The following is a 16,822-nucleotide window of genomic DNA, read 5'->3' as shown; positions in this document are numbered from 1 at the left end:
AATTGTTGCATATTGGATAAACTGAATTTTACCATGGCTGTTGTTTTCCGGACTATATGGTCGTGGCCTGGTAGTTTTTGCTCCTAACTTTCCTCCACATCTATGACTGGCATCTTCAGAGGTATGTCACAGCAAGAAACATAATTGTGCCAGGAGGAGAAACACATCTTGCCGTGACATATCTCTGAAGATACCAGGCAAAACATTAGGAGCAAAAACTACCAGACCACGGCCACATAGCCTGGAAAATGACAACAGCTAGTTAATTCTGGCTGTGAAAACCTTCAGCAATACATTGAATTTTCCAGACAGTTCTAGAAGATAGAAGAGGTTTCTGCATGGGCCAAAATTCTGCATGGGCCAAAACAGTGGTGAGAAAATGGTGTGAATATGGTGTAAACTCTTTTACACCGTTTTACACCATTTTGCACCATTTTCACACCGCGGATTCCGCATGGGCCGTTTTAAACCATTTTACATTGTTTTAAACTATTTCACACCATTTTCACACCACTGTTTTTGGCTCATGCGGAATCTGCCCAACGGTAACCAGAGAGTGTGTAGAACCACAATACCTATATGTAAAATGCTTAGAAAAAGGTGACTGGTTCTGTATGCTTTCCATGTCTGCATCTTCAGAAATCTATACAACATCTTTTAGTGAGGCTGGCCGCGGATTGGCTGCCCCCTTGTGAGCCTCCGCCATGGTTTGTCATCTGGCAATGCCCATACCGGTTACATCTTTGGGTGCTGCCAGCCTCTCCCTGGCCGTAAGAGGGCGCCACAAGTATGGGTTTAGTTTGTTATTATTGCTGCATATTGAATTTTAAATGTTTTTAGATGGTTTTTAAGTAATTTATTGGTCCTTACTGTACTGTGAACCGCCTAGAGCCCTTTGGGGATGAGGTGGTCTATGAAATCCAATATAATAAATAAAATAAAATAAATCTTGAGGGCCATAATTAGATAGAAAGATAGGATTAAAATGTTTAAAATAAATCAAATAAAAATGAAGCTGTCTGGAAAGCATTGTATTCATGCAACTGTGGCAGAAAAGTGAGCTCACATCACTGGAACAGAGTAGGCACAAATGTGCGGTCCCCCAGGTTTGCTTGCACTCCATTGGAGTTTTCATCCACTCAGCACAGTCATTCCACCCACATGAAGTGGCAGTGTGAGAAATTTTTATAAATGGCTACTGAGATAATGATGTGACATATCTTCTGGTCACACCTTTCTGTGAATCTCTGAAAACTCTATGGCACAACCACAGAAATTCTTATGATATCATTTCCCATATCCTACCCCCTGGTCTCCTACTGGTTGCTAGGAGGCACCTGGCAACCCTACTGTTAGTTCATAAAAATCCCACAATTGCAGGAATCAGCTTTCCCAGAAAGAGAGCAAGGTAAATGTTGCACTCACAGACAGCTGGATCCAACCCAACTTCTATCACATTGTATTTGCACCTGAATAACAATAGAGGAGTGAGGAGGAGATGGTATATGAATATTTCAAAAAAGTAATTTTATATATTTACAATTAATTGGTCCTGAACCTGGATAGTCCAGTCCAGCGGAGGAAGTCAATGGCAAACCACTTCTATTAGTCACTTGCCATGAATACCCTACAGGAACAGGTCAACTGCAACTTGATAACACTTTTCACACAAAGAGAATTGGCCTAGGAACAGTGCCGTGGTATCAACAGTAACGGCAGACATACAGAGTAATTTGAATAGTTGTCAGAAAAACTTGTGACTCCACCCCGCTCTTTTTTCTTTTAATCTTTTCATTGTTGTTGTTCTTTTTGTTGAAATAAATAAATACAAAAGTGGACAATATTGCAGTAATATGGATTTAATTACTAGACAAGACCCTGGGGTAAGATTATTCTTTTGAGACTGAAACTCAGAATGTTGCTCCAGCCACACTTGCAATGCTTCATGAAAAAGAAAGGGACTCTGTTTTGATGGAACAACATTCATTTACTGAATATTTTGACAATCTTATAAGTTGATGGTATGCATCTAACTGTGGATCAGAGTTCTGCTTGTGAATAAAGGCTTTTGTGCTTTCTCCTTCTGGCTACAGTACCTTGCCTGTGTAAAGATGATCCTAAGGCCTAACTTTTGTGATTTCATTATGAAAATGAAATAAATCTCTGTATTTACATGAGCTGTAAAATATAACAACTTCTTTATTGCAACTAAATTCAGACTAAAAACTGGAAGCAAGGAAAAAATAAGTTCAGAAGGTAGAGTTTTGCCCTAACTCATAATCAGGTTCCAGTTAACCCTTTACTATCAATGTTACTACAGGAACAGCATGAGATGTGGTACAGAGGGGGAAGGCAGGAAGAGGTACAATGTGAAAAGTCAGAATAGCTAAACAGCTGTTAATTTTGTCAGTTATTTTTTGTTTTGCATATGTCTTTTGTACAAACTCTTAATGGGAAAATATAATCTTGGTTAGACTTACGAATGCAAACAATCCCCTTCACTTCCATTTTACAGCAGGAAGAAAGTAAAGTCTAATTCAGGATGTACTACACTTATTTGAATGTAGTATCTCTCTGGCATCACAATTAAAAATGCTGGCTCAGCATTAGGAAAAGACAGGGAGGACATGCATTTAAATAAACTCTAAACAGCCTGAATCAGATAGTACCTTCTCCCCTGCAGTGAAGGGGTGAAAGTGGACATCCAAAAGAACCTAAGACTTCAATTTGAGTTTTAAGTAACAATTTCCCCTGTTAATTAAAACCGTTAGAGAATCATGTAAACTTTCTAAAGTGCATCTTCTACATCAGGGGTAGGGAACCTGCGGCTCTCCAGATGTTCAGGAACTACAATTCCCATCAGCCCCTGTCAGCATGGCCAATTGGCCATGCTGGTAGGGGCTGATGGGAATTGTAGTTCCTGAACATCTGGAGAGCAGCAGGTTCCCTACCCCTGTTCTACATCTTGGAGCATGCCACATTACTTCGAGTTATTCATTCTAACATGAACTTGCAGAAAGAGCCAATATTTTTTTACAAAAATGACTGCTTCCTAATAGCAACAAGATGTTTTCCGTATGCCTTCAATGGCAAGTGAATAGACCAGAGGTCTAGTCACGCAAGTAGCTCAGTTGTCCACTTTGATAATGATGAGATTTTGTACCAAAACCCTATTTCAAGCATCAAAATTACTCTGAAAAAAAAATACATGAAACTACATATATTTGTCTGGAGTAAGTAGGATATAAATATGACTCACAAACAACTTAGTCAGCTTTTGCGCCATGGGTGGCACAAAGTGAGCCTGTTTTGACAAGGTGTCCATCACTACCTGGATTACAGTTTTCCTTTGGCAGGGGGGCAGGTTATGAAATTCATGGCAATCCTCAACCTGGGTTTCTGAGGAATCCAAAGGTTTAAGAAGTCCCTGGATTTTCCCCAGGGCCCATTTGGCCATAGCACACACAGGACACCCCTCCACATAGGCCTCCATATCTTTCTGCAGAATTTTCCATCAAAATTGACTGCGGGTCAAATGCAAAGTCTTGAGAAATCCAAAATGTCCAACAGACTTGGAAGACCAAAAGCACCTGTTTGCTCAGAGCTTCAGGAACATAGATCTGGGCACCAGCTCTCCAATGTCTCCTCCCAATCACCCTGGAATGCATCTCAAATCAGTTGTGTCAGGGGGTCCCTGCCTGGCTTTCAATATCGGGTGGTTTGGCTTTCCCCCCTTTTGGATGGCAACTTTTTTAGCTTGTCCACAGGTCATCACCCCCAACCCCAATTGTTTTAGTGTGAATACAGTATCAACCACCTCCTCCCATTTATTGTCATGCTGAGGAAGGCAGGATGAGGCACCGGCCAGAAAGCTGCTCTTTCCTGGGAGATAGTTTGGACAGAAATTAAACTTGGAGAAGAACTCTGCCCACCAGAGTTGCTTTGCATTCAGTCTCTGAGGGTATCACAATGGCTCCAAAATTTTATGGTCTACACCCCAGATAGGCAGGAAACCCCGTCCAGTCAATGGTGCCACACTGTCAGCACCAGCTTAATGACTCCAGCTTCCTTCTCCCACACTGCCTGATTCCATTCAGCTTCAGTGAACTTGGGAGACAACTAAGTACACAAGTATAACCGAGCACCCTCCCCTTGCAGGAGGAGGACTCAACCCATGGCCACATCACTAGCATCGACCTGCACAATGAACGGCTTGGAAGGATCTGCATGATGCAAAATAGGCTCTGAGGTGAACAGTTTTTTTAAGTCATCAAAAACCCGCTGGCACTCAGGTGTCCAATCCAGCCGTGCCCCAGTGCCTTGGCCTTGGGCACTTTCCCCTTGGTTTTGAGCAAACCAGTCAGGGGAAGAGCAGTCTGTGCAAACTGAAAAATGAAATAATGATAAAAATTGCAAAAAACCTAGGAAGGTTTGGAACGGTTTCTGTGTGTGCAGAGCTTCCCAGTCCAGCATGTCTTGTAACTTGCCTGAGTCCATTTCAATACCAACTGCTGATATTTGGTAGCCCAGGAACTCTGTGCAAATCAACACATCATCTAAGTAAACCACAACTCCTTTATACAACACCTTGTTGATCAGATTCATAAACATTCCTGGGGCACTGCTCAACTCAAATAATGAGATATTCAAACTGTCCAAATTGTGAATTAAAACTTGTCTTCTATTCATCACTCTCAGTAAAAATGCTTTGGAGCTGATGGATACATGGCAAAGATTTTAAAACTTTATAATGGTATCTCCGGTAATCTGAAAATGTTATATTGAGATCCAATATGTAATGTGTATTTAATGCAACAGTGGAGAGATATTTCTTATGCTTTAATCTCAACTATTTTCCAGTACTTCTTGGTTTCTGATCTGTTCAATATACTTTGGAAAATAATAAAAATTATAAAAAGAAAGATGCAAACACATAGATAAAAAGGATCTTAATTTTTTTTTGGATGAAGAAAAGGCTTTCATACAACATCAACTGAAATACATTATATTCCAAAGATGCTTCATATTAAGGATTAATTGCTATTGAGGTATATCAATGAATAATCATTTCAGAATATACTTACTTCTGAATAAACATGCAAGAAAGGCTTTCATTGCCGGATTCAACTGGTGTGGTGGGTTTTCTGGGCTGTGTGACCGTGGTCTGGTGAATCTTGTTTTTAACATTTCGCCTGCATCTGTGGCTGGCATCTTCAGAGGTGTATCACAGAGGGAAGTCTGTTACACACTGTATCACAGAGAGAAATCTGTTACACACTGGACACAATGTGAAACAGACTTTTCTCTGTGATACAGCTCTGAAGATGCCAGCCACAGATGCAGGCGAAACGTTAGGAACAAGATTCACCAGACCACAGCCACACAGCCTGGAAAACCCACCACAACCAAACATGTGTAGAATTAGGCTGCTAAAATACTTGTCAGTTTTTCTTATCCTGGATACATTTGCAACCTAAAACAATTATAAACAAAAGCAGCAGACCTACAGTGCAAAGTGCAGTTTAGACCAAAGAATCCATATTTTGGGAAGATCTTAGAATGATATGGATTCTGAACATTGGTTGCTTTAGTTTGCAATGATGCAACTAATGAACAATGAAGAAGAAGAAGAGGAGGAGGAGGAGGAGTTTGGATTTCTCTCCTGAAGGAGACTCAAATGCACTTACAAAACCCTTTCCCTTCCTCTCCCCACAAACGACAGCTTGTGAGGTAGGTGGGGCTGAGAGAGTTCCAAAGAACTGTGACTAGCCCAAAGACACCCAGCAGGAATGTGGGAGTATGAAATCAAATCTGGTTCACCAGATAAGACTCTACCACTCACACAGAGGAGTGAGGAATCAAACCTGAGTCTCCAGATTAGAGTCCACCTGCTCTTAACCAGTACACCATGCTGGTTCTCCAGCAGATGGTAAAAAGATCCAAACTTCTATTAGACACCTCCCAAGTAATTTTGATTGAGCAAATTTTTTTAAATTTCTTGCTGTCAAGTCACAGCTGACTTATGATGACCATAAAGGGTTTTCAAGGCAACAGATATTCAGAGGTGGTTTGTCATTGCCTACCTTGTGTAGCAACCCTGGTATTCCTTGGTGGTGACTAGGGTCAACGCTGCTTAGCTTCCAAGATCTGATGAGATCAGGCTAGCTTGGACTGTCCCCATGTCAGTGTTTCAGAGGCTGGATTTTGCCTTCCTCTTAGCAAGTGTTACCTACTCTGTATGGAATTATTTTTTTCAGAATGTTTTGATAATGTATTGGATGCTGTTTGTCACAAGTGAAATGGAACTTGAAATCAGCAAGGGAGTACATTCAGGGAACAAGCAGGGGTAGGCGCCTCATTTATCCCTTACAGTATGTTTCAGTAGGGGCTTGTGGATAAAGGAGTTCAAGGGTGTTCCCACATCAGAAGTGGACAGATAAACATCACCTTCAGGTGGATGATAGGAAAAATGTTCTATATGGCAGTATCCATTAACCAGCCAGTCTCAGTTCAAAATCTTTTAATGTATTTATGCTAATTAAATGATATGATAGCCTTTATTGGCATTCCAAAATACAATAAATACAATAAAACAATAAATACAATAAAACAATAAAACAATAAAACAATAAAACAATAAAACAATTGTCCATAAAAGACAGATAGTTACAGCAGCCATTCAGAGTCTCATCAATAGTTTAGTCCAAATGGACTCGTCAAAAGTGCCATTCCTATACACCTCTCCACAGACCTGACTAAAAACCCACCAACAGAGCCCAGGCATCACAACAGCATACAGTATCAACACTCCACTATAAAACACAGAGTTTGTTAGAGTGGCACCTAACCCTAACACAGAACAAGGGATAGGGGGCGAGGAAATGGGCAAACAATTGATTTGACTCCCATAGGTTGCCACAGCCTTCAGTTGTCACTCACTCCATCTAGCAATCAATAACAAAACTACGACATCCCTCAATGAATCACCCACATTTGACTTTGGGTGACCGTGACCGTGAACCCAAAGGTTGCTGGCAGAGGTAGGCACTGTGTGCCAGTAGCAAATAGTTAATGTAAGCAGCATTGTTGTTGTTATGATGATAGCAATCTAGTGCTTAGTATCCATCTAGCATTGCGTCTATAATCTTTATCATGCTAATTAGAAACATTAGAGTGTCATGAAACAACTATAATTGAAACAAATAGTCCTCTCTAAACAGACAACCACTATTTTAAGAGATATTGTATGTGTAATATTGTTTTCATTGTCTGGGTTAAGTGTATTCATGTAAAACAAAGTACATAGTGACATTACATTTTCCCTTTCAGTAAGAGATGCCCAGCTGACCTCTAGTGGGGAACATAAGAAAATGTACCTCTCTAACAATTTCACAAGTTTGGCTCAGAGAGTAAAGGAATTACCCTTTCCCAGCACCAAATTGGATGTGTCCTGTCCATTACTTCCTGAAGCACTGTCCCTAAGGTCCACTGCTGAACAGACAATCAATTGTTAAACATAGACACTAAGACTGCAGATACTGCCTTTTTTCTCCATGGTATAATGGTAAGTAACTACCTACAAGAAAATGGCCAACGGAAAAATGAAAAAAAAAAAGTACTATAACCCAGATTTTAATACGTTAGAACCACAGCATAAAGCTGGAAAGAGACTATTTTTAAAAAAGGTGTTATGACATGCACACAGACATTTCACCTGCACACTTTCATCTCCAATCAAAACATGACACAAGAACTTGCAAAACCAAACTGTCTGAAGGTGATAGTGCGTGCATCCTAAGGTCATCTGTGATACTGCCTTCATACTGTGATACTAAGGTCATACTGCCTTCATCCCTCTGAAAAAGGCTACTCTGTGTCAAGCTTAAGCTGAACTGAACTTCTAGTCTTGCAAAATCAATGCAGAGAAGGCCTCCTGTGGGTGCAAGGGTGGGGAGGGGGGAGGGCTATGATGCCATCTGATGCTGTATGATTCCTAGTTTTATTGAGTGATATTAAGTTGTTTTATATTGTGTTTTAAAATTGTATTTTATATTACTGTTGTTCACCGCCCTGAGCCCCTTGGGGGGAGGGTGGTCTATAAGCCCAACAAACAAACAAACAAACAAACAACTAAATAAATAAACATATTGAACATAAATACATATTCTTTGGGTTCCTGGTGCTGGTCCTGATCTCATTCCTTCTAGTAGACAGAACAGATCACATGAACAGAAGGATCAGCACATTGATAGACTTGCAAGCAAGAGAGCTAGTGTACTCCATCTACATAACAAAGCTTTGGATGGGAACAATTAACTCAGTGTAGGTCTAATAAGAGTCCAGTTAAAAACCAACAACATTTTGGGCAGGGTTTGAGCTTTCATGAGTTTTATGTCTGGCAGCATTTGGAGAACAGAATATTTCCAATGCAAAACATATACAATAATATGCAGAATTATGGCACTGTTTTCAATATTTTATAAGGAAAAAAACTTTTTAATAGATTTGAAGAACCAGAAATATTTACCTTCAGTTTTTCAATTTCATCTTTGTGCTCCCTCTTTAAGTGCAAAATAGCAGCATGGTATTCTGGAAAAGAATGAAACCTCAAGTAAGGTCTATGATACATACAGTTGCAGTGTAAGCCCTCATGATACCAGCCTCTTTGACACAACATAGTTATTCCAAACAAATCATTTCTGGTTGTTGATTAAGATAATACACAGATGGAGTTGGCAGCATGGTTCTCTGAGGAGACAAATTACAACGCTGTAGTAGCATCAGTAGACTGAATCTCGAATCACTAGATCTGGTAAATCCATGTTTCCGTTTCTTAATTCACTGTTAATCTCTCTAACCTTTTTATTTTAAATTTAGTTGCAGTAACAAATATTTTCCAGAAATCTATACAAACACAATAGACTTTTATATAACAGTTCTGTGCTCCTCCAAACAATTCCCAACTACTACCAGCAATGTAAATCAGGGGAGTGGGGGGTGGGTGAATACCTATGTGGAAAATCAGTTAGTAGTATCTATGAATGTCATAGGTGTTAATGGAGTTTGTTGAATCATTTGTGTGAGTGCACATTCATGCACAGGATTATTGAAAGTTATATGAAGAAAGGGAATAGAACATATCAGTTATTGCCCAAAACAATATAATTTGCAAAGGTTTGCAGCATTTCATTTGATACTACTGCTATTTATTATGATTGTTATTGTTAGATATATTTTCAAGTGTCTAATGTTGCACTAGGTGCAAATAAAAAGAAAATAAGTCAATGTCTATAAAGCTACTCCCCCCCCCTTTAAAAAAGGGGAAAATGATTAATTACAATTTACCTGGCATTAAGTGCTAGTAGTGACATATACAGCCCAGAGACTTTCTCATTTACATTAAGCAAGCACACAAAAGTGCCATACTGGAGGAGAGTCAGAGAAACAATTTGTGTGGACAAAAAAGCAAGTGAAGTGAGATCACAGTAGCTGAGGAAACAATTGCTGGACAAACTCTATCTCAATATATTGTCGAAGGCTTTCACGGCTGGATTCAACTAGTTCTTGAGGTTTTTCTGGGCTGTGTGGCCGTGGTCTGGTGGATTTTGTTCCTAACATTTCGCCTGCATCTGTGGCTGGCATCTTCAGAGCTGTATCAGAGACTTTTCTCTGTGATATAGCTCTGAAGATGCCAGCCACAAATGCAGGTGAAATGTTAGGAACAAAATCCACCAGACCACGGCCACACAGCCCAGAAAACCCTCCAGAACCAGTCTATCTCAATAGTCTCTGAAGGGAACATAATGAAGTGGCATCATGATCACAAAGCAAGTAACTGTTCTGTGAACTGAACTGCTGTTGGGCTATCAAAGGGGAATTATTCTTATTTTGTTTATGATATTTACACCCTGCCTTATTGGTGTCTTAAGGTGGCTTACAAAGGCTTTAAAAACAATAAAACATCATGAATAAAATATAACAATTAAAACAGTGATAAAAAAAACTCTTTAAGACAACCGCAATCCTCACCCACCTCACCCTGCCTGCCAAGACCAGCAGCTGGGGAGGAGGTTTCCAGGGAGGCTAATCAAATGCCTGGGTGAAGAGAAAAGTCTTCAACATGTGTCTAAATCCATAAAAGGCATGTGCATGGTGAATCTCTGAAGGAAGACTGTTTCAGAGCCTGGGAGCAATCACAGAAAAAGCCCTCCCACATGTCCCCACACCTTGGCAGGGGGAGGTACTACTTGGAATGCCTCCCCCTGTGATCTCAGTGCCAGGACAGGTACATATAGGTATAGGTGTTCCTTCAAGTAGGCATGGCCCAGGCCATTTAGGGATCCTTATATCAATGTCAAAACCTTGAATTGGGCCTGGGAGCAAATTGGGAGCCAGTGCAGTTCCTTACAGACTGGTGTGATGTGCATCTAGCCAGATGCACCAGCTAATAGCTTAGTTACTGTGTGCTGCACTACTTTCAACTTCTGAACCATCTTTAAGGACAGCCCCACCTAGAGTGCATTACAGTAATCCAATTGGGAAGTTACCGAAGCTTGTAACATTGTGGCTAGGTCTCTTTTGTCCAAAAAAGGGCAGAGCTGGTGAACCAGATGGAGCTGCTGGAAGGCCCTCGTTGCCACTACTGTCAACTGAACCTCAAAGGACAACAATGAATCCAAAAGCATCCCCAGATCTTGCACCCGGTCCTTCTAGGATAATACAATCCAGAAGCAGGTGTTTCGTAATCTCATGGACTCGAGGGCCTGCAAGAAAAAGAACCTCTATCTTGTCTGGATTCAGCCACAGTTTGTTGCTCCCTATCCAGCCCATAACTGTTTCCAAGCAATAGTCCACCATATGGAACACCTCTGCCTCTGATGAAATGGAGAGATAGAGATGGGTGTCATCCACATATTGATGACACTTAACTTTAAATCCCCTGATGACCTCACCCAGCAACTTCATATAGATGTTGAACAATGTAGGGGACAGGACTGAGCCCTGGGGAACCTCGTAAGTGAGCTCCCAGGACTGCGAGCATGAATCCCCCAAAGCTATCTTCTGGAACTGACCCTGAAGATAGAAAGACAGCCACTGTAACACAGTGCCCTCCAACCCCATTCCCTGGAGCTAGTCCAGCAAAATACCATGGTTGTAACAAAAGCCACTGAGAGATCAACAAGAATCAACAGGGTAGTATTCCCTAGTCTCTCTCTCTCTCTCTCTCTCTCTTAATAAAGGTCATCTGTCAGGGTGACCAAGGCTGTTTCCATGTCTTAATCACACTGGAAAACCAGGTTAACATGACCCAGAAAATCAGTTTCTTCCAAGTAAGCCTGAAGTTGAGACGCTACCACTGTCTCCAGTACCTTGCCCAAAAATAGGATGTTGGCCACTAGGTGACAATTGCTGAGCACCATAGGATCCAAAGAGGGCCCCTTCAAAACCACCCCTCTTTCAGAAGCACTAGCACTACCTCCTTCCATCAAAAAGGCATTTACCAGCTCCTGAACCCACCACCACAACCATCCCAACTAACTTTTATCAGCTAGGATGGACAAGGGTCCGGGGCCTAGCAGTAGGTCACATCCCCGCAAGCAACTTGTCCATGTCCTCGAACCTCAAAAACTGAAATTGATCCAATAAAACCAGACCAGACAGTGATCTGAACACCCTCTTGCTTTTCAATCTATATTTACCTGATCATATAGGATGAGGACACATTTTATCTGATCAGACCATTGTGCTGCCACTACAATGCAAGAGGCTGAGGACAAAAGGAACCAGCCCATGCATGTAGCTTGCTTAATCAGCCCTGTTGAAAACACATAGCTGATTCTTCGTTCCTTCCCAGAGATAATGTATCTTAACTCTGTACAGACAGTTTTGAGGTTCAAATTAGATGTGTCGGCCCAGAAAATTAGTTTGGCATCATACTGGAAGTGTTAGTGAAAATGACCAGTCAATGCACTATACCAGTGGAGGGGGGCGGGGGGGGGGGCAAGACAAATTCACTGTTTGAAATGATTATGAAACAGATTAAAAATAACTCACAATGTATGACATCATTTTTTAAAAAAAAATAGTGTGACACACTTAGGATTCTACACACACTCTGGTCAACATATCAATGAGAAGAGCATTGGCTCGATTTTTTAACATTTCTTAAAGATTTTAACATACTTCTGTTCCAAGAAACTTGGACCCCTCTCCCTATTGTAGCCCAAGGATATCAAGCCTATTGTCTTCCTGCTCATAAGTCTAATAAGATGGGAAGGCACCAGGCGGGTCTGGCAATCTTGGTAGCACAAGAATTGAACCTCCGGATCACAGAGTTACCAGTATGCTATCATTTAGCTCAGGCTATTCTATGTGAGGGCTTGATCTCTCCCCTCCTAGTGGTTAACATCTACCTTCCCCCTACGGCGGATAGTGAAACCGTCCATTCACATTGGATGTGTATCACAGACTACCTTGATAGCCTGAAACAACTATATCCTATGACTGAAATAGTGGTAGCGGGTGACCTTAATGCTCGAATTGGAGGTAACGAGACTGCCCTGATTACACCCTTGGGGCTTGAACTTGATACCCTTCCCTGGTTCTTCTCACTTCCTAGGTTCTCCAAAGATAATAACTCAAATATAGCTGGGAAAGAGCTAATTTCTTTTGCCATACAGAACAATCTATGCATATTAAATGGACTTACTCAATTTAGTAGCTCTGGAGAGGTCACCTTTGCCATTAGGAAGGGGAGTAGTGTGGTTGATTATATTTTAATATCCCCCAACCTTTTTGAATATGTAGGTGAATTCCAGGTATTATTCCACCATTTAAGTGACCATCTGCCTCTTTCAGTTATATTAAAATATAAAACTCCTCCCCATCCCCAGCCGACAGTTGAAGTGAGTTCGCCAAATCACTTACTTCCTAGAGTTAGATGGTCTGAGGCATTGGAGTACAAAATTACACAGCTTCTCAGCTCTCAAGAGCTGAAGCAACTGAGGTTGGATATGCTAAGTGCTCCATCCCCGGATGAGATGGTTTTAAAATTTGATGACATCACCAAAAAAATTAAGGATTTAATCCAACAGTCCCAACGCAAGAATGTATCCTTGCCCAATAAATCTCCACGCAGGTTGGAATTCTGCTCTAGGAGTATGGCCATAAAACACTCACTGCGAGAAATTTACAAAAACTATAAAAGCCAAAAATGGGATAGCCTGCCCACATCTTACTTTACGTTAAAAACGCAATTAGCATTGCAACTCTGGGACTAATCAACAAGAGGCAATTGATCGTTGCTGGAATTCCTTGATTCAATCAGTACAGGACAACGACTCTAGAAGATTCTGGAAAATATTCACTGGTGGGCTTAGAGATAGCAGTATCCTTCCTTCTAGTATCTCAAGATCACAATGGTATGAGTTTTTTTTTGGAAACAATGGGGGAGTGCCAGAATTCTCATTCCACCCTGGTTCATGTTCTACCTTCTGACAACCCCTGGCCTCCTGTGTCCTCTCTTGAGATTGGGAAACTTATAAGCCAACTTAAACGAGGTAAAGTTGCTGGTCCTGACACTCTTCTTCCAGAGTTGTTTATAGTATTTAGGGAATGGTGGTCCCTTATATTGGCACAATTGTTTAACATGGTTAACCAAACAGGCATAATTCCCACTGTGTGGAGCTACTCAATTATCATCCCTATCTATAAGAAGGGTGACCCTAACAGTCCATCTAATTATAGACCAATCAGTCTTCTCTCGGTCTTGGGAAAACTTTATGCCAAATACCTCCTTGGGAAATTAACTGATTGGATTGTTGATAAAAAATGTCATAGGGAAGGAACAAATTGGATTCCAAAGGGGTAAGTCAACCCTCGACCACTGCCTGGTGTTAAGTTGCTTGATAACTAAATATAAGAGGAAAAAGAGCCCCTTGTATGCAGCCTTTATCGATCTCCAAGCATTTGATTCTGTTAATAGAGAGATTCTCTGGAAGAAACTCAGCAGCCAAGGTGTAGAGCCAAGGTTGCTTGAATTAATTAAGATCCTGCACACAAACACTTATTGCCACGTGAGATGTAACATGGAGGGATTGTTAACCCCAAAAATTCAAGTTACTAAAGGGGTAAAACAAGGTTGCGTATTGGCTCCTACACTCTTTAAGCTCTTTATTAACGATCTAGCTTCCACACTAAGTGAGGCCCAAGTACATAGTCCAACACTGGACTCAACTTCCATACCCCTGCTTCTGTTTGCTGATGACGCAGTTGTACTTTCCAGCTCAGGAGTGGGACTAAGGAGAGCTTTAGAGTGTTGTATAGAATACTGCACACTCAACGATTTGCAACTTAACTTAGATAAATCCAAAATTGTGGTATTTACCCATAAATGGAAAGCCACCAATTGGCGGATAGGCCACAGTAGTTTCGAGCAGGTGCAGTCATATAAATACCTAGGGCTTACCTACCATCATAGGGCCTCCTGGACACTACATAGGAATCGGGCCATCTCCAGCAGCTAAATTAAGTGCCTCAGCCATTATACGCTTCCTCTATGGGAAAGGCCGAGGATACATCCCTGCAGCGTTGAGAGCATTTAATGCCAAAGTGAGTCAACAAATCCTTTATGGGATCCCCATCTGGATAGGGGCATGGAGCAGAGAGGTTGAAAGGGTCCAGTCATACTTTCTGTATAAAATCCTTGGCTTGCCCCATTCTGTTCCCTATGCGGCCCTGTGCTTAGAAACAGGCCAGCATCGGCTGGAAACTCTGGCCTGGTGCCGTACATTCAAGTTTTTGGGCCAGGATTTGTTTTAATCGAGATGAACTGGACTATACATCCCAGGGACGCTCCATCCTCCACACAACCCAGTGGTGGGTTACAAAATCCCGAAGCCAAACTTAATGAGTTGGGCATTTCCTTGGAGGACCTGCTAATGCTAACAGAGCAGGAGGTCTATGGGGCTATCAAGAAGAGACTTTTTTGACAGAGAGTTTCAACAGATGCTAGAGGAAGCTAATAAAACCTGTTCCCCGATCTCTCTGGGAATACCTATGGATAGACTAATTGCAGCCCAGTACGTTGGTCTCCTGGTTGAGGCCGGGTGGCGTAGAGCAATCACCTTAGCTAGGTGTAATGCCCTGCCTTCTTCCTTTAGCCTTGGACGCCACCTTGGAATCCCACATAAAGAAAGGAAATGCCCGTGTGGCATGGGTTCTGTGGAAACAGTATCTCATATGCTGTTGGATTGTCCCTTTTATGAGATAGGTAGGAAGAAGCACATAATCCCCTTCCTGCATGGAAGTGAAGGCATTACAGATAAACAGAAGGTTATATATCTTTTAAACAGCCACAACTACGAGCTGTTGGAAGCGGTGGCTAAATTTTTTAATGGTGTTATTTTAACTCGTCAGAAATTGTAAAGTTGTAAAGGCTGTTATTATCTTGCTAAGCTAATCTTAAACAATCTATATGCCATTAAAGGTATTCGAAATCGAATCGAAGAGCATTGGCTTGCACAGAAGCATTTTTCTGAAGAGATAAGAGAGACTGTAATTATCCCTCTAAAAAGACTTTTTAAACAACAAAAGTTTAAAATTTGAACACTTATCCTTACATGTCATGAACGTCTAGTTATACTATTATTTCTATCATTACAACAATAATTCCTGTTACAACACAGTTTGACTATTAAGCATAGGATGCATCTTACTTTAAAACATTTTGTTTGAAATATTGTGTTCTTTCAAGCCCAGATGTGTCATAAAAGGAAGTAAATTCACCATCATATAATTTATCAACTACCTTTTTCCTATCAGTGGCCTCCACCTATGTATCACATACAAGGGAGGGACATGTTAGTTTTTCTTTTACGCAAGAAGAGCTATTTGATGTGTAGATAAGAAAACTAGTCTAAGCCAACTGTGGCTAGTCTAAGCCAACTGAATTCCACTCTTGAAAATCTGTTTCACTGTCTAGATATTTTTAAAAACAAGCCAAATATTACTGTTGATGTAGCTAAAATTGATTTAATAGCACTCTATATTCTAATAGCCATGTTGGGCAAATCTGAGGATACTTAAATCCAGTGACTGGAGCTGTCAACAGGCAACACAGATGTTTCTACAAACCTGAATAGGACCCCAGGTTTGCAGAAAAATCTGAAATCTAAAAAAATACATTGGGGAGTTGTAAAAACTCAAAAATGATAAAAGACACCTGTAGCTTTAAGCAACAGATTCCCTCAGTGGCCACTGGTAGGCTATGAAGCACATCTACAACTTGAATCGTGAGGCTGTCTTGTCTCTCACTGTGATAATCCCTTCATTCGCTTCTGCTGTTCAACATTTTGTGTATACAAATACAAATACAAAACCTTTAATGGCATATAAAGAGTGGTAAAATACAAATTATGTTAAAACCAATTGACTAAATTTACACAAAGGTTTCACTCTTGATCCAAGTGCCTTTGTTAAAAACCTGGCAACTGATTCAGTAGTGTGGGGATGATGGTCACTAAGCAAGTATGAAACTATTTCCTTGTCTGATCTCACTGAAAATTTCTTCAAGATGGCCTCGAGAAAAAGCAACCGATAGACTGCCAAATCTTTACAATGAAGGAGCACGTGTTCAGTTGTTTCGGGTAGGCCCACTGCACAGGAACAAGTCCTGTTCTCCTGTGGGATGATTTTGTGTATACATCTCTGCCAGCTGAACGTTTTCACACATCTAACCATGAGCTCTGCGGCAAGAAATCACAATAAATGTATTAGTATTTAAGTATGGGTGTATCTACAGAAATTAGCACCCAGGGCAAGC

General features: G+C 40.9%; 1 protein-coding gene across 2 annotated transcripts in view; it reads right to left on the bottom strand.

Moving 5' to 3' along the window:
- FMN1 (formin 1) overlaps positions 1-16,822 on the bottom strand; it is a 185,885-nt gene that overhangs the window by 117,760 nt on the left and 51,303 nt on the right. For both annotated transcript variants that reach the window (XM_048486013.1, XM_048486012.1), the window contains one exon: positions 8,528-8,589. In XM_048486013.1, coding sequence (XP_048341970.1) covers positions 8,528-8,589 — 62 coding nt within the window. The remainder of the gene's footprint in view (positions 1-8,527; positions 8,590-16,822) is intronic.

The sequence above is a fragment of the Sphaerodactylus townsendi genome, linkage group LG02 (genome assembly GCF_021028975.2).
Source record: "Sphaerodactylus townsendi isolate TG3544 linkage group LG02, MPM_Stown_v2.3, whole genome shotgun sequence".
Classification (NCBI taxonomy): Eukaryota; Metazoa; Chordata; class Lepidosauria; order Squamata; family Sphaerodactylidae; genus Sphaerodactylus; species Sphaerodactylus townsendi.
The sequence above is the reverse complement of the archived record's forward strand: the minus strand, read 5'-3'. Positions and strand labels throughout refer to the sequence as shown.